The sequence below is a fragment of the Carcharhinus amblyrhynchos genome, chromosome 11, assembly GCF_965287045.1.
Source record: "Carcharhinus amblyrhynchos chromosome 11, sCarAmb.v2.hapA, whole genome shotgun sequence".
Classification (NCBI taxonomy): Eukaryota; Metazoa; Chordata; class Chondrichthyes; order Carcharhiniformes; family Carcharhinidae; genus Carcharhinus; species Carcharhinus amblyrhynchos.
In genome coordinates, this window is record NC_137334.1 from 27,419,086 (window position 1) to 27,442,968 (window position 23,883).

Genomic DNA, 23,883 nt, shown 5'->3' on the forward strand with positions numbered 1-23,883 from the left:
CAACTCGTGTACAGGAAAATCAGCACACTTCAAGCTTGTGTCACCAAATCACTGACAATACGAGTGTCATTATCTTGCTGGCCATATTTGAATAACTTATTCCACAGTTGTGGCAAAAAGGGACTCCTGTCTTTGTTTTTGGACATTTCTAAAACAACCAAAGAATATGACAACGCCGTAGAGGTGAGATACCCACCAAAAGAAGGCAATTTTCATAACGTATTTGCAATATATTTTGGTCACAACAATGATATGACACTGTAGTACAACCATTTCCAGAGACAAACAGCGCTACCAACTGCGAGCTCCGACTTGCAGCATTTATACTGCTGCAGAGGAGCTGCTGTCAATCAATCTTGGGCCCACCCACAGCATCGCGGTTCCGCTCGCTACCGTTTTACAAAATGGCGAAGATCGCCAAGACACACGAAGGTAAGAGGAGATTGTTTAGTCGGTCTATTCAATCGTACATCTTTTAGGCGAGCGGAAATTATAATAATGATTCTGCAAGCGTGTCGGTGGTTCCTCTTGTAGTGAGTAGGGGCTTTAGGTGGAGGAACGTGGCCGCTGCAGTTCGCTGTGTGGGTGCGTGCAATGGATCAGGAAATGGCGTCGCTCTGAGAGCGCAAATGGGGCCGATCGAGGCCTGCATCCTAAATCCTCCCGCACACTCACCAGTTCTCAAGATGCGTGCATTTAAGTTTAAGAACCCTCACCGTTTGTGAAGTTAAAGAGCTGTCGATGGCTGAGTCTTGTGAAGGTTTGATTAAGGTGCGTGAGGTGTGTAGTTGGCCTGCGGCCTTGTCAATAACAATTATCCACCGCTGCCGTAGACATCAAAAGTGAATGGCTGTTTGCACTTCGTAAGAAGCCTCACGTAAGTCACACTGAAGCCCCAGTCCAACGCTGGCATCTCTACAGCTTTGCACTTCTGCAGAGCTGCTGCATTCAATGTTGAGCTTGGGGTTGAAATCTGACCTGATTTTCCAACAATCTTCCCGATTTTGGAGCAAATTGTTGAAATCGCTACTCGTGTCTGACTACTGGATTTGAGTGCCATTAAACTAACAATTATAACATCAAAACTTTAGAGTTAAATAACGAGGCAGCCAATTTTGACATAGTGTCACAAGTAGGCTTATATTAACACAGCGATGAAGTTACTGTGAAAATCCCCTAGTTGCCATGTTTCGGTGCCAGTTTGGGTACACTGAGGGTGAATTTAGATGGATAATGCACCTAACCAGCACGTCTTTTGGACTGTGGGAGGAAATTGGAGCACTCAAAGGAAATCCACACAGACACGAGTAGAATGTGCAAACTTCGCACTGACAGGGACCCAAGCCAGGTGTTGGACCTGGATCCCTGGTGCTGTGAGGCAGCAGTGCCACCCCTGTTGCAATGAGAGACTTTGTACTCAAAGCTATTTAATAAATTATTAGTTTTAACGCGTAAGTGATGGTGTGAACACACTCAAAATGAAATAAAACTTTGCTTGTAGTGACGCCTGATCCCTTCAGCACTTGACTGCAAAATTGTGTTATGTTTTATTGTTGCTTTTTATCAAAAAGGACAAAGTGCTGGAAATACTCAGCAGGTCTGGCAGTATATGTGGCAGGAGAAACAGACTTAATGGTTTGAAATAAATATGATTTCTTTAGAATTGGATAAATATTCTCTGATCCATAAAATTTGCAGTTTATTCAGTTATTTAAATAATGGGCATTAATGTAAGATAGAGACAGCAATGGGGTTCTCTAATTTTTATACAACTTTTATGTATATCAGTTATTTTCAGAATCTAATTTGAAATGTCACAGTATGTCTGTGTTTGGAGTAAAGGTTGTATAAATGATCGCAGATAAATTGTTTGAGAATTGAACTTTCTAGATTTTGAGCAAAGCTGATTGCTTTGATTGAAACCTACAATTTATGTCAAACATTTTTGTTTTATGTTCATGTCAGTAATTCTGTCTGCATTCATGAGAATCATACCTGTTTGAGGTATTGTCATCATGCATTTCATTGCAGGATAATTTGCACCTAATTTGTTTTTAGCAATTTTACTTTCAATTATGCCATAATACCACCATAGTTTTAATGCTCAATTGCTGTCCTGTCTGTGGGTATGACAGTTTCTGAGAGTTCATTTTTAAAAGACTTTCAGTTTGCAATTCTTGACTAACAAATAATACCAGAGTAATAATGTTTCCCAGTGCTGGAAATACTTTAATGGTTTATGTGGTAGTTATATATGAATTTCTTCTCATTCTGGATTAACATATAAATACATATTATTCTGATCCTTTTTCTTTCAAATCTAAATCAGTTGCACTGACACTAGATTTTATCTTTTCCATTTCTACATTAGCTACTGTACTACTTTCCAGTCTGAGAATGCTAATTGCTGCTGGATAATTAAGTTTGATGTGAGACTCATAACTCTATAGCTGGAGAGAGGAAATTCCATATTAGGATGGATTGGATTCAGTGGCACGTCAAGGAGCAAACAACATATTCCAGACATCACTATTATACAGAGCACTCTATTGCAAACTGTTTCAACCTTTTCTATCTTTTCTCCTTTTTTATGCTGTCACGTAGGTTAGGTGGATAGAACGTGCTAAATTGTCCCTTAGTATCCAAAGATCTTAGTTAGAAGGATTAGCAGGGTTAATGAGGTGGGACTGGGTAGGATGTTTTGTTGGAGAGTTATTGCAGACTCAGTGGGCTGAATGGCCTTCTACACTGTATGAATTCTGTAGTATTTTAATGGAACTTTGGATGCAGTTGGAATTGTGACACACACTATGGTTTCACTTAATCACTTCAATACAAAAATATTAATTCCAGTTGCTGTGCAGTAAGATGATATTGCATTTCTTTTGATACTGCCAATTATCGCTTTAATGTATTGCAGTCAATTCATTTGATAACTTTCCTACATGCTGTATTTGACTGTCCCCAAATTTTGTCATCCACAACTTGCCTCAAATTTGTCCTCAACTGTGATCTTTAAAAAGAATTTTAAATTTTTCATTCTTTTCTTCCTCTCATTGATTTGGGACTAGTACTTTTGTTTGACAGAGTCGTGCTTGACCATGGGATTACATAGGGCATACAGCATAGAAACAGATCATTCAACCCAATCAGTCCACACTATCACAATGCATCACTCAGACTTCCCATCGTTCCACATCTAAATTTAACATCATAACCCTCTTTTCCATTCTCCCTTTTATGCTTGTTTAAATGCATTTGTGAAGCAAATAGTATAGTATCAAGTTCCACTCGCTCACCTCTCTGGATAAATTTTTCTGAATTCCATATCGGATTTCTTGGTGTCCATCTTATATTGATGGTCTCTAGTTATGCTCTTTTTCACAAGAGAAAACATTCTGTCCACATCCACTTTGTTAAAACCTGTCAAAACGTTTGATTATTTTAAAGAGCTCTATTTGCTTACACTTCAGCCTTCCTTTTTCCAGAGAGGAGGTCTAGCCTACAGAGCTCTTGGAACTTTTTTCAGCTTTTATGTTGGTTCACCTGACAAGGAGATTCAATTGAAATAATCCTGATGGGCCAAAATTTTTTTCTTACATAATTCATAACAGTCTGATTTTTGTGATATGAGTTAGTGTCTGTTTCGGATCTTTATTCATTCAGCGGCTAAGCGCATCACTAACCAAGCCAAGATTTGTTGCTCATGAGAACGTAGAGGTGGTGATCCACCTTTTTTGAACCATTAGTCTTTGTGATGAAGGTGCACCAACTGTGCCATTAATTAAGAAGCTCTAAGATTTTAACTCCAACAACAAAGAGAGCGTGAATGTTCAAGGTGGTGGTGAATGGATGCTAATAACATAAGCTGCTATATCCTTAATGGGGTCCAACTTCTTGACAGTTATTGGAGTTGTATTCATCCAAGTGAGTATCCACTCACACTTCGTACTTATACCCTGTACTTCGTAGAAAAGTGACTGCCTACCAATGCAGCTGCAGTACTTGTGGTTGGTCCAGTTAAATTTCTGATCAGTAGTGATAACCAGGATATGAATGGTGATAGATTCAGATAGCAACATTCTCAGATGTCACTGGTAGTGGTTAGAATATCTCTTGTTGGAGATGGTCATGACTCAGTATTTGCATGGTGCAGATCATAGCAGCTCAAGCCTGAATATTGCCCAAGTCTTGCTGTATGTGAATATGATCTGCTTTGTGTTGCAGATAGAACTGAATACTCATCCCCATCTTGTGATGGAGGGAGGTGGCTGAAGATGCTTTGACCTGGAGCACTGCGCTTAGCAACTCCTGGCATGCTTCCTTGGTAAGAGGTCTGCCAACACCAGGTTTAAGTCCAACCGATTTATTTGATAGTAAACTCACAAGCTTTCAAGGTTTCCCTCTTTGTCAGGTGAATGAAAAGTTCTGGCCTCAGACAGAGCATATAACAGCACGCACAGTTTACAGATTACTGATTAGAATGTGAATCTTTACACCAAACCTGCTATTCAAGTCTTAAAAGTGGCTAACAATGTGAGTGGAAGGAGTACTGAGCACAGGTTAAAGAGGTGTGTATTGTCTCCACACAGCACAGTAAGTGAGGTTTTGCAAGTCATGGTGGTTACAGATAGTGCGACATGAACCCAAGATCCCTGTTGCGGTCTCTGTTGCTCTCTGGAGACAATACACACCTCTTTAACCTGTGCTCAGTACTCCTTCCACTCACATTGTGAGCCACTTTTAAGACTTGAATAGCAGATTAGGTGTAAATATTCGCATTCTAATCAGTAATCTGTAAACTGTGTGCTGTTATATGCTCTGTCTGAGGCCAGAACTTTTCATTCACCTGATGAAGAGGGAAACCTCGAAAGCTTGTGAGTTTACTATCAAATAAATCGGTTGGACTTAAACCTGGTGTTGGCAGACCTCTTACTGTGTTTACCCCAGTCCAACACCGGCATCTCCACCGATTCCAGCCTTGGGTGATTGTGTGGAGTTTGCACGTTCTCCCCGTGTTGTCATGGGTTTCCTTTGGATGCTGTGGTTTCCTCCCGCAGTCCAAAAGTGTCTAGGCTATGCTAAAATGCCCTTTAGTGTCCAATGATGTATAGATCAGGTGAATTAGCTAAGGTAAATGCACAAGGTTACAGAGATAGGGTGTGGTGGTGGTGGGCCTGGGTAAGATACTCTTGGCTAGTTGGCGTGGTCTCAATGGGCCAAATGGCCATCAATGGTATTGTTGACAGATATCATTGGCTTTTAACAACAAACATAAAAAACATAGAGATTTACCACATAGAAGGCCATTTGTCTTGTCTTGTCTTGTCCAAGCTGTCTGCAAATACAATGTAAGCGAATCCCACCTTGGATGGCATCTCAAGCTTTGTTTAAATGTGACTTAGGTTTCTGCTTCTCCCACTATGTTAGGCATTGAATTCCAGATCTCCACCACCTGATGGCTGAAAAAGATTACTCCTCAACTCCCATCTACTCTTTCTGCCAATTACCTTAAAGGTGTGTCCTCTTGTTATGGATCTTTCTGGTAATGGAAACAGATCCTTCGTATCCACAGTATCAAGGTCTCAATTTTCTTGATGCTGGGTATGACTGGAGACATAATGCAGGGACATGACAATCTGTGCACTGTGACTTGACACAAGCATCATTTATATAGGGAAAACTGCAGCCAATTTGTGCAGTGTCCTCCCACAAGTAGCATGGTGCAGGAAATGCAACAACCAATTTGTTAACTGCAACCTCACACAGCATAGTGCAGGGAATGAAGCAGCCAGTTTGTGACCTCCCACAAGCAGCATGGTGCAGGGAATGCAGCAGCCAATTTGTGCACTGCAACCTCCCACAAGCATCATAGTGCAGGGAATGCACAGCCAGTTTGTGCACTGTGATCCCCACAAGGATAATAGCATAGGGAATGCAGCAGCCAGTTTGCACCGCAACCTCCCACAAGCAGCACGGTGTGAGGTATGCAGCAGCCAATTTGTGCACTGCAACCTCCCACAAGCATCATAGTGCAGGGAATGCACAGCCAGTTTGTGCACTGTGATCCCCACAAGGATAATAGCATAGGGAATGCAGCAGCCAGTTTGCGCCGCAACCTCCCACAAGCAGCACGGTGTGAGGTATGCAGCAGCCAATTTGTGCACTGCAACCTCTCACAAATAGCAAAGTACAGGGAATGCAGCAGCCAGTTTTGTACTGGGAACAAGCGGCATAGTGCAGGGATTGAATATAAAAGTAGGGAGGTCTTGCTGCAGCTGTATAGGGCATTGGTGAGGCCGCAGCTGGAGTACTGTGTGCAGTTTTGGGCGCCGCACCTGCGCAAGGATATTTTGGCCCTGGAGGGAGTGCAGAGGAGGTTTACTAGGCTGATACCGGAGTTGAGGGGATTGAGCTATGAGGAGAGGCTGAATAAACTAGGCTTGTACTCGTTAGAGTTTAGAAGAATGAGGGGAGATCTCATTGAGACGTATAAGATGATGAATGGGGTGGAGAGACTCTTCCCGCTCAAAAAAGACAGTAGGACTAGGGGGCACAGCCTCAAGATAAAGGGGAGGTGGTTTAGAACGGAGTTGAGGAGGAACTTCTTCACTCAAAGGGTGGTGAATCTCTGGAATTCTCTGCCCGTTGAAGTGGTGGAGGCTGCCTCGCTAAATATTTTTAAGAAGCGGGTTGATGGGTTCTTGATAAGAGAGGGGATTAAGGGTTATGGGGAGAGGGCGGGAAAGTGGAACTGAGCCACGACAGATCAGCCATGATCTTATTGAATGGCGGGGCAGGCTCGAAGGGCTAGATGGCCTACTCCTGCTCCTATTTCTTATGTTCTTATGAATGGAATAGGCAGTTTGTGCACAATGAGTGTCATATTATAGAAAAAGCAGCAGTACATTTGTTCACAATGACTTCCCAGAAACAGCATAGTACAAGGAACGCAGTAGCCAATTTGTGCTCTATGACCTCCCACAAGCAGCATACTGGCAGCCATTGTGACTACCCACAAGCAGAAGTATTTAATGACCCAATATTCTGTTTTTATCATGTTGATAAATATTTGCCAGGATACCAGAAATAACTCCCATGATGTCCTCTGAAGTATTGCCATGGTTACTTTTATGATAACCTGTGTGGGCAGATAGGGCCTCAGTTTAACACAATACCTGAAAAATGGCATCTCCCCCAACTCTGCATTATTTCAGATCTGTGCTGGAGTGTCACCCTTGGTTTTTGTGCTTAGTCCTGGGGTGGGACTTGAATTTCGGACTCACAGATGAATATGCTTAAAAAAAATCAGCTATGGCTGCTCCTAAATACTCCATAATGCAATGAATCAGGACAGGATTGTGAATACAGTGCTGAGGACTTGTGTTCTTGAACTAGGCCCCTATGTTAGCTGTTCAGTACAGCTACAGTCCAGTACAGTGGCATTCACCCAAAATGGAAAATTGCCAGGTATGTCCTGTCTGCAAAAAGCAGGACATGTCCAATTTAACCAATTACCATCCCATCAATCTACTCAGTCATATCCAAAGTGATGGAAGGTACATTGACCTTCAATCTATCAAGTGACATATATGCACCAATGAGTCCTCTTAATCACAAAGATCTGGGTTCAAGTCCTACACCAAGACTTAATCACAAAAATCGTTGTTTGACAATGCTGTCCTGAAGGAGTGCTTACACTATTAGAAGTGCCTTCTTTTGGATGAGGCATTTGATCTGTCTCCTTTGGTGCTATATAAAGGCAAGTCTTTTTTAGCCACTGCTCCGTCATTCCTTTATACAATGTGGAACAAATCAAATTGGCTGAAGAATGATATCTGTATTGAAAGAGACTTCAAGAGGAGGCCAAGATGGATCATCCGCTTGGTACCCCGGCTGAAGGTGGTTGCAAACACTTGTCTTTTTCACTCGTATGTTGAAGTCTGCCATGACTGAAGATGTGGATGCTCATGAAGTGTTCTGTTCCTGTTACTTGTTTCATTGTCTACCACCATTTGTGAATTGATTTGGTGGAGCTGTAGTGCTTTGATTTGACTTGTTGGCTTTTGGATCACTTAGCTAGTTGATATATAATCAGTACCATGTAGAACAGTGTAGTTCCACGTGACGTGAAGGACAGAAGTTCGTCAACAACAAGTAATTTAATGGTGGTCACTTCTATCACTACTATTATGGACAGGTACATCTGCAATAGGTAAATTGGTGAGGATAAGTCAAATTGGGATTTCTTTTGTGTTATTTCTCTCACCTCCTGCTGCAGGCTTAATCTGGCATCTATGGTCCTACAGGATTTGGCCTGCTCAGTCAGTAGTGATGTTAGTAAGCTATGTTTGATGATGGACATTTAAGCACTTAGGGTGCATTCTGTGCCATTGCTGTCTCCAATGTACCTTCCAAATGGTGTTCAGGAGGAAGCACTGACTTATCAGCTGAATAAGGGCAGGAGGTTTCCTTGCCTGTGGTCAGATTGCCATGAGGTAGGATTGTGTTTAGGATTCCAAGAGCCTAATTAATGACTTTGTACTGCTGTGCCGCTGTCTCTGGCAGGCCTTTCTTGCTGGTGAGGCAGGCCGTACCCAGGAATGGTGATGGAGAAGTCTGGAACATTGTCTTAAAATATATGATTCTGTGAATGGCTGTGTCAGGCTACACTAGCTTTTGGGACAATTCTGTTAATTTTGGTGAAAGATTCCAGATGTCAGTGAGGATTTTACAGTCGACTATGAGATTTTGTTACAGGAATAAGATTTTTCATTTTCAAAAGGTGGATTTCCATCTTTTCAAGAATGGAATTTTGTCCTTGAAAATGATATTCTGATTTCCATCTTTTAGCAGTTGTTGGTAAGCTCAACCTTGATCTTGCGCTTTTAACTGATCCCTGAAATCTGGGCTGCCTGGATGCGATCTGTGAACTCCAGAGTAAGGAGCCTTGTTACAGCTGATGCCTCCAGAGCTGACCCTCACCTGTTGCCACTTGTGTCAGTCTGGACCCAGCCACCATCAGTCATCCCACTGAGAGTGCCCACTCTTTTGCTGGCTGCTTGGTGGGTCTAGAGGTTAAGGCAGGCGTACGAGGGAGGAGGGAACAGCATACCCCAAGTTTATGCTTATTGTATTAAATTGCAGCTGGTTTTCAGTCACAGTGACCTAGCCATCCAGGGCAGCAAGGTGTTGCCATAAAGCAATGGGAAGGCCAGACTCCCAAGTGAGTGAGGTTGGTGAAGAAGGGCTGTTGAGTGAGTGGAGGGAAGCAGGTTTGGGAAGAAGAATTGCTGAGCAGGGTGACGGTTGGGAAGAAGGATTACTGAATGATAGAGGGCATAGTAGTAGAAAAAGAGACTGCTGAGTGAATCAGTGGGTGACGGGGAGAGCGTTGGGAAGAGGTCCTGCTGTGTGTGTAAGGCAGATGAGTGGTTGCTGAGTAAGTTGGGAGAGATTTGAAAGGGGCTGGGGTTGGCAGGGTGATTGACGAGAGAGGCATGTGTGTGTTGGTGGTGGGGTAAGAGAGACTGACTATATTGTATGTGTTGGGGGTTGGATGGGAGCAAGGAAACTTCATTCTGTCACCAGGGAATATTGGGAGCTTTGATAAAAACCTACATGAGTGCATCAAATAATGTTTTTATGAAATACTTAAAATGAATGATTTTCTTATTTATTTTTTATTATATTTTAATCTTTAATCTGCAGACTTTATATACTGAATGTTACACTGCTGCTTAATTGTTTTTGCTGGCATTTGAGATCATGGTAATTTTCAAGAGTTTTTATTTTTGTTTATGGGCTTTGGGATTTACTGGCAAGGGAGCATGTGGTACAGTAGTTAGCACTGCTGCCTTACTGTGCCAGGAACCCAGGTTCGATTCCTGGCTCGGGTCACTGTCTCTATGGAGTCTGCATGTTCTCCCGTGGCTGTTTGGGTTTCCTCCATGTATTCCGATTTCCTCCCACAGTCTAAAAGATGTGCTTGTTAGGTGTGTTGGCCATGCTAAATTGTCCCTCAGTGTACTAGGTGCCGGAGTGTGGCGACTAAGGGATTTTCACGTGATTGCAGTGTTGAAGTAAGCCTACTTGTGACACTAATAAATAAACTTAACTTATTATTTGTTGCCTATCACCAATAATCCTTAAGAAAGTGATTCTGAGTAAAAATGGGGTCACATTGGAAAATAGTTTGCGAAACACTACCGCAGTCCTTCGCTTCACTTCATGTACACAATCAGTGATTAACTTTCAAACCTTTAAGTCTTTGGCCATTCTCACCTGTTTGTTGCATCTACTGCTTAGTTTGGTGCTGGATGGTTCTACACAATGGTTCTATGCCTACTTGAGAACAGCAAATTACCTTCCCTCAAGGACATCAGTGAGCTAGAATTTTTTTAAGTGAATGTCTGGCAATTTTATTATTATCTCCATTGATGCTTTGTATTGCAGATTTATTCAATTAACAATTGACGTTTCCCACATCATGAGATTTAAGCTCATGTTTTTGGATCACATATTGAGGTCTCTAGATTGTTAGTCTAGTAACAATGTGGAGGAGTGATGGCATAGTGGTATTGTCATTAGAAGTAATTCAAAGATCCAAAGTAATGCTCTGAAGACCAGGATTCAATCATAAAATTTGAATTCAATTAAAATCTGGAATTAAAAATCTAGTGATGACCATGAAATTGTTATCAATTGTCATAAAAGCTCATCTGGTTCACCAATGCTCTTTAGGGAAGGAAATCTGCTATCCTTCGCTGGTCAGGCCTACATGTTATTCCAGATAGCAATGTGGTTGACTCTTAATGTCCTGTATCAAGTAACTCAGTTTAAGGGCAGCTAGGGATGGGCAATAAATGCTGGCCCAGACAGTGACACCTCCATCCAATGAATAAACATAGAAAAATTACAGCACAAACAGGCCCTTCGGCCCACAAGTTGCGCTGAATATGTCCCTGCCTACTAGGCATACCTGTAACTCTCCATCTTACTAAGTTCCATGTACTTATCCAAAAGTCTCTTAAAAGACCCTATAGAATCCGCCTCCACCACCACTGCCGGCAGCCGATTCCACGCACCCACCACCCTTTGAGTGAAAAACTTACATCTGACATCTCCTCTGTACCTACTCCCGAGCACCCTAAACCTGTGTCCTCTTGTGGTAACCGTTTCAGCCATGGGGAGAAAACCTCTGAGAATCCACTCGATCAATACCCCTCATTATCTTATACACCTCTATCAAGTCACCCCTCATCCTTCGTCTCTCCGAGGAGAAAAGACCAAGCTCACTCAACCTATCCCCGTAAGGCATGCCACCCAATCCAGGCAACATCCTTGTAAATCTCCTCTGCACCCTTTCAATGGCTTCCACATCCTTTCTGTAATATGGCGATCAGAACTGAGCACAGTACTCCAAGTGGAGTCTGACTAGAGTCTTATACAGCTGCAGCATTATCTCCCGACTCTTAAACTCAATTCCTCGAATAAGAAAATAAAAATGCTGCCGTCCTTATATGGTAAGTTTGATTGACTGGAGCTATCAGAGTTCACACTTGGGTTATAATTATTTTCATAAATAGGTTGGAACACCCTGTGGAGACAGCTTTGAAGTACCATGCATCAGGTGAACTCCATAGAACACTACAGCGCAGTACAGGCCCTTCGGCCCTCGATGATGTGCTGACCAGTGGAACCAATCTAATGACCCTCTAACCTAAACTATTCCAATGTTATCCATGTGCCAATCCACTGACCATTTGAACGCCCTTAAAGTTGGCGAGTCCACAACTGCTGCAGGCAGGGCATTCCACGCCCTTACTACCCTCTGAGTAAAGAACCTACCTCTGACATCCGTCCTACAACTACCACCCCTTAATTTAAAGCTATGTCCCCTCGTGTTAGCCATCGCCATCCGAGGAAAAAGGCTCTCACTGTCCACCCTATCCAATCCTCTGATCATCTTGTATGCCTCAATTAGGTCACCTCGTAACCTCCTTTCTAATGAAAATAACCTCAAGTCCCTCAGCCTTTCCTCATAAGACCTTCCCACCATACCAGGCAACATCCTGGTAAACCTCCTCTGCACCCTTTCCAATGCCTCCACATCTTTCTTATAATGTGGCGACCAGAACCGTACGTAATACTCCAAGTGCGGCCGCACCAGAGTTTTGTACAGTTGTAACATGACCTCACAGCCCCGAAATTCAATCCCTTTACCAATAAAAGCTGACACACCGCACGCCTTCTTAACAACCTTATCAACCTGGGTGCCAACTTTCAGGGAGCTATGCACGTGTACCCTGAGGTCTTTCTGCTCGTCAGCACTACTAAGAGTCCTTCCATTAGCCCGATATTCTGTACTCCTGTTACTCTTACCAAAGTGAATCACCTCACACTTTTCCGTATTAAACTCCATTTGCCACCTCTCGGCCCAGCTCTGCAGCTTATCTATGTCCCTCTGCAAACCGTAACATCCATCCTCACTGTCTACAACTCCTCCGACTTTGAGTGTCTTCAGCAAATTTACTAATCCATCCTTCTACACCCTCATCTAGGTCATTTATAAAAATGACAAACAGCAGTGGCTCCAAAAGAGATCCTTGAGGTACACCACTTGTAACTGAACTCCAGGTTGAATATTTCCCATCAACCACCACCCTCCGTCTTCTATCAGCTAGCCAATGCCTGATCCAAACTCCTAAATCACCCTCAATCCCATGCATCTGCATTTTCTGCAATACCCTACCATGGGGAACCTTATCAAATGCTTTGCTAAAATCCGTATACACCATGTCAACTGCCTTACCCTTATCCACCTCTTTGGTCACCTTTTCAAAAAACTCGATAAGGTTTGTGAGGCACGACTTACCCTTCATAAAACTGTGTTGACTATCAATTTATTTCCCTCTAGATGATTATAAATCATATCCCTTATAATTTCCAAAACTTTGCCCACAACAGAAGTAAGGCTCACCGGTCTGTAATTCCCAGGATGGTCTCTACTCCCCTTCTTGAACAAGGGGACAACATTTGCTATCCTCCAGTCTTCTGGCACTATACCTGTAGCCAATGACGACATGAAGATCAAAGCCAAAGGCTCTGCAATCTCCTTCCTAACCTCCCAGAGAATCCTAGGGTAAATCCCATCTGGTCCAGGGGACTTATCTATTTTCATACACTCAAGAATTGCTAACACCTCCTCCTTATGTACCTCAATCCCTTCTAGTCTACAACCTTATATCGCAGTATTCTCCTTGACTACACTGACTTTTTCCTGCGTGAATACTGACAAAAAATACTCATTCAGTGCCCCTCCTATCTCTTCAGGCTCCACGCACAACTTCCCACTGCTGTCTCTGACTGGCCCTAATCTTGCCCTAACCAATCTTTTATTCTTGACATACCTGTAGAAAGCTTTAGGATTCTCCTTGATCCTATCTGCCAAAGTCTTCTCATGTCCTCTTCTAGCTCTTCTTAACTCTCTCTTTAGCTCCTTCCTGGCTAATTTATAACTCTCCAGTGCCTTAACTGAGCCTTCACGTCTCATCTTTACATAAGCCTCCTTCTTCCTCTTCACCAGAGATTCAACTTCCTTAGTACACCACGGTTCCCTCGCTCGACCACTTCCTCCCTGCCTGACAGGTACATATTTATCAAGGACTTGCAGTAGCTGCTCCTTGAATAAGCTCCACATTTCAGATGTTCCCAGTCCCTGGAATTTCCTACTCCACCCTACGTATCCTAAATCTCTCCTAATAGCCTCATAATTACCTTTCCCCCAGCTATAACTTCTGCCCTTCGGTATATGCCTATCCCTTTCCATCACTAAGGTAAACGTAACCAAATTGTGGTCACTATCACCAAAGTGCTCACCTACCTTCAAGTCTAACACCTGGTCTGGTTCATTACCCAGTATCAAATCCAATGTAGCCTCACCTCTTGTTGGCCTATCTACGCACTGTGTCATAAAACCGTCCTGCACACATTGGACAAAAACTGATCCCTCTAATGTGCTTGAACTATAGCTTTTCCAATCGATATTTGTAAAGTTAAAGTCCATGTCATCTTGCCTCATTTGTGAACACTTTTCCCAGAGATTGGCTCCTATTTACAGTGGCAGGTAGTCAATTAGGGGTTTTAAAAAGCCAAACGAGCCCTCTCCCTTTGATCTTGTAGATATTTCATAATGGGAGGTTGGAGCTTCAACAACAGAAAATGAAAAGGCTGCTGACTTCCCATATTGCAACCACACCATTTGAATTTTTAAATCATGAAATGGATAGCCATTCCACACATATTGATGGCAGCTGCATTAACTACCTGCTACTCACATTAATTCATTGTAAATAGCTGCGATTATTGTGCACGTATCTTTGGTACCCATTCACCATTATTAATTAGACAGCAAGATAGAGACATCCTGTTAATTGTAAAATTAGGCCATCAGATACACATCTGAAACATGTGTTGGGACCCAGAAGTGTTCCCAATGCCCAAAGGAAAGTTTCCATAGACAAAAGTGCCAAAAACTCTACAAAAATTGCAACTACTTTTAATTTTGTTTTTCTTTCCAAAGATATTGAGGCGCAGATCAGAGAGATCCAGAACAAGAAAGCAGCTCTTGTTGTAGAAGGTGATGCTGATGGAGTTGGTCTTGATTCAACCGGTTACTATGATCAAGAAATCTATGGTGGGAGTGACAGCAGATTTGCAGGATATATGACATCAATTCCTGCAAATGAGCAAGAAGAGGTAAATAATCAGTTATAACCTATTGCATAAGCATTATTATTCAATCAATTTGTTTCCGTATCACATTTTAAATTGTATTAACCAAAATAATTTGGGGAATGTAAGGTGTGCCATCTTAAATGATATTGTGAAATCTTAACTTTTTCAAGAAAAAAACAAAACATGGTAGCACATTGGTTAGCACTGCTGCCTCACAGCGCCAGGAATATGGGTTCAATCCTGGCCTCGGGTTGCTGTGTGTGGAGTTTGTATGTTCTCCCCCTGTCTGCTTGGGTTTTCTCTGGATGCTCCATTTTCCTCCCACAGTCCAAAGATGTGTGGGTTAGGTTGATTGGCCATGCTAAATTGACCCTAGTGTTAGGGGATTAATTATGGAATAGGGTTTGGGGGGGATTGTAGTCGATGCAGACTTGAGGGGCCGAATGGACTCCTGCATGTAGGGATTCTGTGAAAATTATTTTCTGAAGCTGTGTGGTGGTCTGCTGGATCCTTGAGTGATTTTTTTTACATCTTTGGTTTACTGTCGGGTCTGAATTGGGACACTCCATATGGGTTAATATTTAATGGAATTTGACAGAAGGTATTTGGGCACCTTGATTTGTTTGCTTAATTATAGATAGTGATCAAATGTCTAGGTAAGTGTATTCAGATCTGACAGTAAGAAATGGTGAAGAAAGTAATGTCATTCAGTGCATGGTTTAACTGAAATTTCAAATAATTATCATAGCTGTTCTCTAGAGCAATCCAAAACAAAAGCTAACTTTATTATTCTTTTCCCAACAACTTTTTATAACTACATTTTTAGGAGTATTTAAACTTTCTCAGATCTTTTGCAATTTACTTTTCAAGTATTTGGATTCCTTGGCAGAATCATGAATATTAGCAATATTTCTCAGATGAATTGACATTATGGAGACACGTAACCAACTCCTTGCACCTAATTATGCAAAGGATTGTGTTTTTAAGGAGGAAATAAGAGCAAACTAAAGCTAAAAACATATTTGTTTGTTAAAAAGCTGAAATAAAAGAAAAATAGATTAATCGTCAGAAAAGCAGTATTTCTTTTCACTGCATTATATATGTTTGCTTCCTTAGGATGATGATGACTATTCGTCTCCAAGTTTGCTTGGTCAGAAGAAGCCTGGATATCACGCACCAGTGGCATTGCTGAATGATATACCACAGTCAAATGAGCAGGTAGAATTCTGTTCGTTTCAGTTTTTTATGTTTGATCGTTTATTTAGCGCTGGACTGAGTTGTTTCCACTTGGTGGAAATTCTTCTCATTATTTAAATTGTGAGGATTGGCAGATATATAAACCTGTTTATTAAAAACCTGCAGGTGGAATGGGTAGTAGATGTCGTTCTTTACCAGCGATGCCCATAAATAAATATCGTTCTATTTTCATGTTTTTTTTTGTAAGTTCTGGCTCTCACATTGATGAGAGAGTTTCCATCCAGGCAACATTGCTCAAATCGTTTACAAATATATCCTTCACAAAAACTGTTGGAATCATTTGCATTTTGGGTATTTGATTTCTTTGAGTAGAATATTTCTGTACAGCCTTTAATATATTTTTCAATAGAATGGCTGTGAGAAATTGTAATTTGAACCAGTATATTAGATAAAATGTAGTATTTTTTAAGTTTAATGCTTTTGTTATTTACACTTTTTGTTTTTATTTACAGTATGATCCATTTGCGGAACATCGACCGCAGCGGATTGTGGAACGGGAAGATGAGTATAAAGCACGTAGGAGACAGATGATTATTTCCCCTGAACGCCATGACCCATTTGCAGATGGTAATTTTTTCAGATTGTGCTGCTTTTTGACGAGGGTGCATAACAGTTCAGCCCTTGAACTTTATTTACTATGCTTATTTCACAGTTTGAACTATTTAAAGCATTGTATTTTGAGAACTGTTAAAAGTTAGGTTAATTTGTTAAAGGCACTTCAGATCTTGCATATCAGTCTGCACAAATACATGTGGTTATGCAACATGTGAAGGGTTACTTTTATCTGTTTTGTTGTGTACACATCAGGCGGTTGAAACAGTATAATTGAAAAGTCAGTATTTACATATGTTCAGGAGTGTATGCCCATTGCCTTCCACAATAAATTAGTGAGATATTCTTCTATTTTAAATGAGAATTGTTGACTGAATTTTTGTTCTTTTATGGAATGAAAGATTGCTCATGGGGAATAGTGATAGTTTTTTTTCTGGAAGAATGTAGCATTTGTAAACCATACAAGAACAGTCATTTCAGCCCAGTCTTATGTGGAAGGCTTTGGCGCATGTGCAAAAAGATTAAAAGTGAAACAAAAGGCCTTTCCAAATGTATACAGAGGTTTGCTGGCGCACCAAACAAACCATCTCCCACAGAACACCGTGCAAGTGGAAAACGTTAAATTGCTTTTACCATGCCCTATTCATTCTGTCTACCCGGACAGATGGGGCCAATTTCAGGCAGGTTCTTATATTGCATTTAGATGGACATGATCTTGTAGCATCTTTTAATTAAATTTTCAGTTTAATTATTTGAGGATTATATTTAGCCAATCATTCTGAACAGTTACCTCAAATCCAACTACATAGATTAAAAACTCAAATTTGTGATTATTGCTATCAAAAAAGTTATTTTGCACGTGTTGAATAATGCAGCACAAGTTACTGCTAGTAAGCTGTATAATCCATACATAAAATAATTAGATACATTCAAAAACTTTTCAGTTTAAAAAGTAATCTTAAGTTAACTAGATTGAATTTTTCAGGACGTTTTCAATTGATGCACTGCTGTACAAGTTGCACATTTATGAATTGGTTTGCACATTCACTCTGCAGTCTCTGACTGAATGACTTTTCAATTTTAAAAATGACAATTTAATACAAACTATTAAATTGAAAGTTGCAAAATGTGCTCTTGTGGACAAATTATTCAATTTTAATTTCTACTTTACAGTTAACTAAAATAATTGGGCTTTTGTTTATTTTAAGTGGCAGTGTTTTCTCTAGAAAATGTTGCTAAGCATGGATTGTTGCGGGACTTTTTGAAGTATGTGAATCCATTGCTTCTGAGTGATATTCTCTTGATGAAAAGATCACTTGTGTTCCCCCAGTGATCTACAAAGTAAGATATGTAGATCATTAGATAAATTTCCAATCTTTGCCACGTTAGCCAGAGCCAGAGTCAGACTCGTAACATTGAACTCAATGCTCCTGCAATAGAGAGAATGGCGAAGTTGGTCATTATTCCTGCCATTATTCACTAGCCTCACTAAAAATGAGATATGTGACTATTGGACGATAACAGGATGGGCTTTTGAGCAACCTCCCACCTATCCTTCCTCCATATCAATCGCATGTGCAGATAAATAGCCACCCAAGTGTGGTACAACAAATCATGTCTGTGGAACCATTTTTCCAAGAGTTTGTGTTTCCATAAGAAATTGGGGGAGAGGGAAATGTTTGGAAAGAGGAGAATTTGGCTGTTGCAAGTTCTGTGATAAAGACAGATTCCCATAGCTCCTGTTTTTATCACACATCTAGGTTGGAGCTTGTCATCCTCTGAATTAATTTGGAGTGGCCTTTTAGAAACAATTCTAATGGTAGTTAGTTAGCTACTAGGTATGTGGTTGTTGCTGGGAGGCATAGTGGGCCAGATGGAAGTTTTGTTTTTTTTCTCAGGTGGTTGAGTTTGCATTTATCAGTGAGATAGGAATTTTTGCTCTGTTTAGTACATTTTCAGTTTAGTCATGCAGGTTTAATTGAAAGAGATATCAGACCTACAGTATATATGTTTTATCACGGATAGAAACTGACATTTTTGTAACTGTAATTGCTCTAAATATGTTTGCCGGAATTCCACGGGCCCATACTAACTGTCCTTAATTTCTTTCCTACAGCAGTACTGCTATGACAGTCCTGTCTGCATTCTTAAGGGTGCAGTGCAACAGATCGTGTGTAGGTTATGCTGAAAAAGTAAACCAAAAGGAAGTCCAATGAAAATGGCAGTATGACACTGCCAGTGTAGCATGTTTTAGACAAACCCAAACAGCATAATCCCAAATAAAAGTATCCTGTTGAAGTAACTTTTTATGCTTAAATAGTTGCATTTACAATTATTTTTTAATATGGTTAATATTAAACAGGTAAAACTTGTTTTCTCCTAAGAAGTTTGTTAGTACACATATTGAGTGAGATTTTAAAAACTAACACAAGGTGTGATGTTTTGAATTTTAAAACCCTTTCCAAAGTGTTACTAATGGTAAAGAGATAATTTTCTAGGCTTCTGTTCTGCTGCTTGAAGTCAGAACTGCTGATGGACACACAGGCCCGCCAGTGTACGTATTCCGGAACATCACCGAAGGAAAACCAACAATAATGGACACTTAAATGTGTTTTGATGTCTTGCGTATGATTTGCTTGTAACTGCACTTAAGGCATTTATCTTTAGATTGTTGTAATTATTACTGTTTGTATTCAAGCAGGCTAAATTGACCATCAGGGTTGCTTCTCTGTAAGTTGCTGTGATTTGAACAAATATAAAATTGAGAAGTCAGCAATTTTAAACTTAAAGTTGAACCAAAATAAACGTAGACTGTTAATGCAAAAATATTGTAACTAGATAAAATAAAGTTGTCTTTTTTCTTATATTTGCACTAATTGTTTTCTGGTCTATTCTCACTATTTTTGTCCCTCAGGTGGAAAGACACCAGATCCTAAGGTCCATGCCAGAACCTACATGGATGTAATGCGAGAACAGCATTTAACAAAGGAAGAGGTAATGCATTCTTTAGGTTGAAATGTTTGTTTTGTATGCATGTAACACCTCATAAATTCATTAGTAGCAGCCTGGTTTTATATTAAAGTTTGGTTGATCTGTGTATTTGTTTATTTCAGAGGGAAATAAGGCAACAGCTAGCTGAGAAAGCTAAAGCTGGAGATCTTAAGGCAGTCAATGGATCAGCTCAGCAGCCTGCCAAGCGCAAGCGTCGATGGGATCAGACAGCAGATCAAACTCCTAGTGCCACACCCAAGAAATTATCCAGTTGGGACCAAGCAGAGGTGAGAGAGAAGGCTAACTATTTTTCTTCCCTAACGTACAAGCAAAGTACTGAAGAGACTAGAAATTTGAAATAAAGCAGAAAATTATGAAAATGTTCAGCAGCATCTGTGGAGAGAGAGAGAGACACACAGTTAATGGTTCGGTTTCACCGCTTTTCTTTGGAATCCTGGCCTGAAATAGTCATTGAGATTTACAACATGGAAATAGGCCCTTCTGCCCAATTTGTCCACGCCGCCCAGTTAACTTAGTCCCAATTGCTTGCGTTTAGTCCATGTTCCTCTATATCAGTCTTACCCATGTAATTATCTAAATGCTTTTTAAAAGACAAAATTGTACCCATCTTGATTAGTACCTCTGGCAGCTCATTCCAAACACACTCAACCCTCTGTGTGAAAAATTGCCCCTCTCGATCTGGTATCTCTCTCCTCTCACCTTAAACCTATGCCCTCTAGTTTTAGACTCCCCTACTGTCAGGAAAAGATGTTGACTATCTACCTTATTTATACCCCTCATTTTCTGGATGTCTATAAGATCACCCATAAGTCTCCTATGCTGCAGGTTAAAAAGCCCTAGTCTATCCAGCCTCTCCTTATAACTCAAACCATCAAATCCCAGTGGCATCCTAGTAAACCTTTTCTGCACTCTTTCTCGTTAATAACATCCTTTCTATAATAGAGTGGCCAAAACTGTACACATTATTCCAAGCGTGGCCTTACCAATCTAGTACAACTTCAACAAGACGTCCCAACTCCTGTATTCAGTGTTCTAACCAGTGAAACCAATCAAGCTGAATGCCTTCTTCACCATTCTGTCCACCTGAGACTCCACTTTTAAGGAGCTATTAATCTATATCCCTCGATCTCTTTGTTCTATAACTCTCCCCAGTGCTCCACTATTAACTGAGTAAGTCCTGCCCTGGTTTGATCCACCAAAATGCATCAGCTCCATTTGTTTAAATATAAACTCCATCTGCTCATTTCATTAGCTCACTGACTGGCCCAATTGATCAAGATCCTTTTACAATCTTAGATACCTTCTTCAGTGTCCACTATGTCACCAATCTTGGTGTCATCTGCAGACTTGCTAAACATTCCTTCTAAATTCAAATCCAAATCATTAATATAAATGACAAATAACAGTGGACCCAGCACCAATTCCTGAGACATACCACTGGTCACAGACCTCCAGTTTGAAAAAGAACCCTGTACAACCACCCTCCGTCAGCCATCAAGCCAATTTTGTATCCAGTTGGCTACCTCGCCCTGGATCCTGTGAGATTTAACCTTATGCAACAATCTACCATGCAGTACCTTGTCATAGGCCTTGCTAAAGTCCATGTAGACAATGTTGACTGCACTGCCCTCGTCTGCCACCTGGGGGGGCAGTTCTCCCATCACGACCTGCAAATCTTCTGGTAGATCAGGTCTCGAGATGTGCGTGTCGGCATTTCGTGGGATTTGCGCATGCGTTCCCGATGCATGCGCATCTCCCAGAGCCAGAGAACAGGCAAGAAGAGAGGTAAGTGATTTTAATCTGTTTTAAATCTATTGTTAATCTATTTTAAATGTCATTATTGGGCCCGGTCTGGAACTTGCCGGGCCCGATAACATAGAACGTTACAGCGCAGTACAGGCCCTTCGGCCCTCGATGATGTGCCGACCAGTGGAACCAATCTAATGACCCTCTAACCTAAACTATTCCAATGTTATCCATGTGCCAATCCACTGACCATTTGAACGCCCTTAAAGTTGGCGAGTCCACAACTGCTGCAGGCTGGGCATTCCATGCCCTTGCTACCCTCTGAGTAAAGAACCTACCTCTGACATCCGTCCTATAACTACCACCCCTTAATTTAAAGCTAACTCCCCTCGTGTTAGCCATCGCCATCCGAGGAAAAAGGCTCTCACTGTCCACCCTATCCAATCCTCTGATCATCTTGTATGCCTCAATTAGGTCACCTCGTAACCTTCTTCTTTCTAATGAAAATAACCTCAAGTCCCTCAGCCTTTCCTCATAAGACCTTCCCACCATACCAGGCAACATCCTGGTAAACCTCCTCTGCACCCTTTCCAATGCCTCCACATCTTTCTTATAATGCGGCGACCAGAACTGTACGCAATACTCCAAGTGTGGCCGCACCAGAGTTTTGTACAGTTGTAACATGACCTCACAGCCCCGAAATGCAATCCCTCTACCAATAAAAGCTAACACACCGTAAGCCTTCTTAACAACCTTATCAACCTGTGTGCCAACTTTCAGGGAGCTATGCACATGTACCCCGAGATCTCTGCTCGTCAACACTACTAAGAGTCCTTCCATTAGCCTGATATTCTGTACTCCTGTTATTCTTAACAAAGTGAATCACCTCACACTTTTCCGTATTAAACTCCATTTTGCCACCTCTCGGCCCAGTTCTGCAGCTTACCTATGTCCCTCTGCAAACTGTAACATCCATCCTCACTGTCTACAACTCCTCCGACTTTGGGTGTCGTCAGCAAATTTACTAATCCATCCTTCTACACCCTCATCTAGGTCATTTATAAAAATGACAAACAGCAGTGGCTCCAAAAGAGATCCTTGAGGTACACCACTTGTAACTGAACTCCAGGTTGAATATTTCCCATCAACCACCACCCTCTGCCTTCTATCAGCTAGCCAATTCCTGATCCAAACTCCTAAATCACCCTCAGTCCATTGCATCTGCATTTTCTGCAGTAGCCTACCGTGGGGAACCTTATCAAACGCTTTGCTAAAATCCATATACACCACGTCAACTGCCTTACCCTTATCCACCTCTTTGGTCACCTTTTCAAAAAACTCTAAGGTTTGTGAGGCACGACCTACCTTTCACAAAACCGTGTTGACTATCAATTTATTTCCCTCTAGATGATTATAAATCGTATCCCTTATAAATTTGAAAACTTTGCCCACAGCAGAAGTAAGGCTCACCGGTCTGTAATTCCCAGGATGGTCTCTACTCCCCTTCTTGAACAAGGGGACAACATTTGCTATCCTCCAGTCTTCTGGCACTATACCTGTAGCCAATGACGACATGAAGATCAAAGCCAAAGGCTCTGCAATCTCCTTCCTAACCTCCCAGAGAATCCTAGGGTAAATCCCATCTGGTCCAGGGGACTTATCTATTTTCATACACTCAAGAATTGCTAACACCTCCTCCTTATGTACCTCAATCCCTTCTAGTCTACAACCTTATATCGCAGTATTCTCCTTGACTACACTGACTTTTTCCTGCGTGAATACTGACAAAAAATTCTCATTCAGTGCCCCTCCTATCTCTTCAGGCTCCACGCACAACTTCCCACTGCTGTCTCTGACTGGCCCTAATCTTGCCCTAACCAATCTTTTATTCTTGACATACTTGTAGAAAGCTTTAGGATTCTCCTTGATCCTATCCGCCAAAGTCTTCTCATGTCCTCTTCTAGCTCTTCTTAACTCTCTCTTTAGCTCCTTCCTGGCTAATTTATAACTCTCCAGTGCCTTAACTGAGCCTTCATGTCTCATCTTTACATAAGCCTCCTCCTTCCTCTTCATCAGAGATTCAGCTTCCTTAGTACACCACGGTTCCCTCGCTCGACCACTCCCTCCCTGCCTGACAGGTACATATTTATCAAGGACTTGCAGTAGCTGCTCCTTGAATAAGCTCCACATTTCAGATGTTCCCAGTCCCTGGAATTTCCTACTCCACCCTACGTATCCTAAATCTCTCCTAATAGCCTCATAATTACCTTTCCCCCAGCTATAACTTCTGCCCTTCGGTATATGCCAATCCCGTTCCATCACTAAAGTAAACGTAACCGAATTGTGGTCACTATCACCAAAGTGCTCACCTACCTTCAAGTCTAACACCTGGTCTGGTTCATTACCCAGTAGCAAATCCAATGTAGCCTCACCTCTTGTTGGCCTGTCTACATACTGTGTCGTGAAACCTTGCTGCACACATTGGACAAAAACTGATCCCTCTAATGTGCTTGAACTATAGCTTTTCCAATCGATATTTGTAAAGTTAAAGTCCCCCATAACAACTACCCTGTTACT

At 41.4% G+C, this 23,883-nt stretch overlaps 1 protein-coding gene across 5 annotated transcripts in view; it reads left to right on the plus strand.

Annotated features, from left to right (window-relative positions):
• The first annotated feature begins 353 nt into the window (after positions 1-353).
• Positions 354-23,883, plus strand: part of sf3b1 (splicing factor 3b, subunit 1) — a 63,013-nt gene continuing 39,483 nt past the window's right edge. Inside the window, exons 1-6 of one of the 5 annotated variants that reach the window (XM_080198780.1) lie at positions 354-432; positions 14,585-14,760; positions 15,856-15,957; positions 16,449-16,563; positions 19,463-19,542; positions 19,662-19,826. In XM_080198780.1, the coding sequence (XP_080054906.1) occupies positions 405-432; positions 14,585-14,760; positions 15,856-15,957; positions 16,449-16,563; positions 19,463-19,542; positions 19,662-19,826 (666 nt within the window). In that variant the 5' untranslated portion in view covers positions 354-404. Of the gene's footprint in view, positions 433-14,584; positions 14,761-15,855; positions 15,958-16,448; positions 16,564-16,697; positions 19,543-19,661; positions 19,827-23,883 lie in introns of those variants that run through there. The other 4 variants (XM_080198785.1, XM_080198783.1, XM_080198782.1 and 1 more) reach the window with 4 other exon arrangements.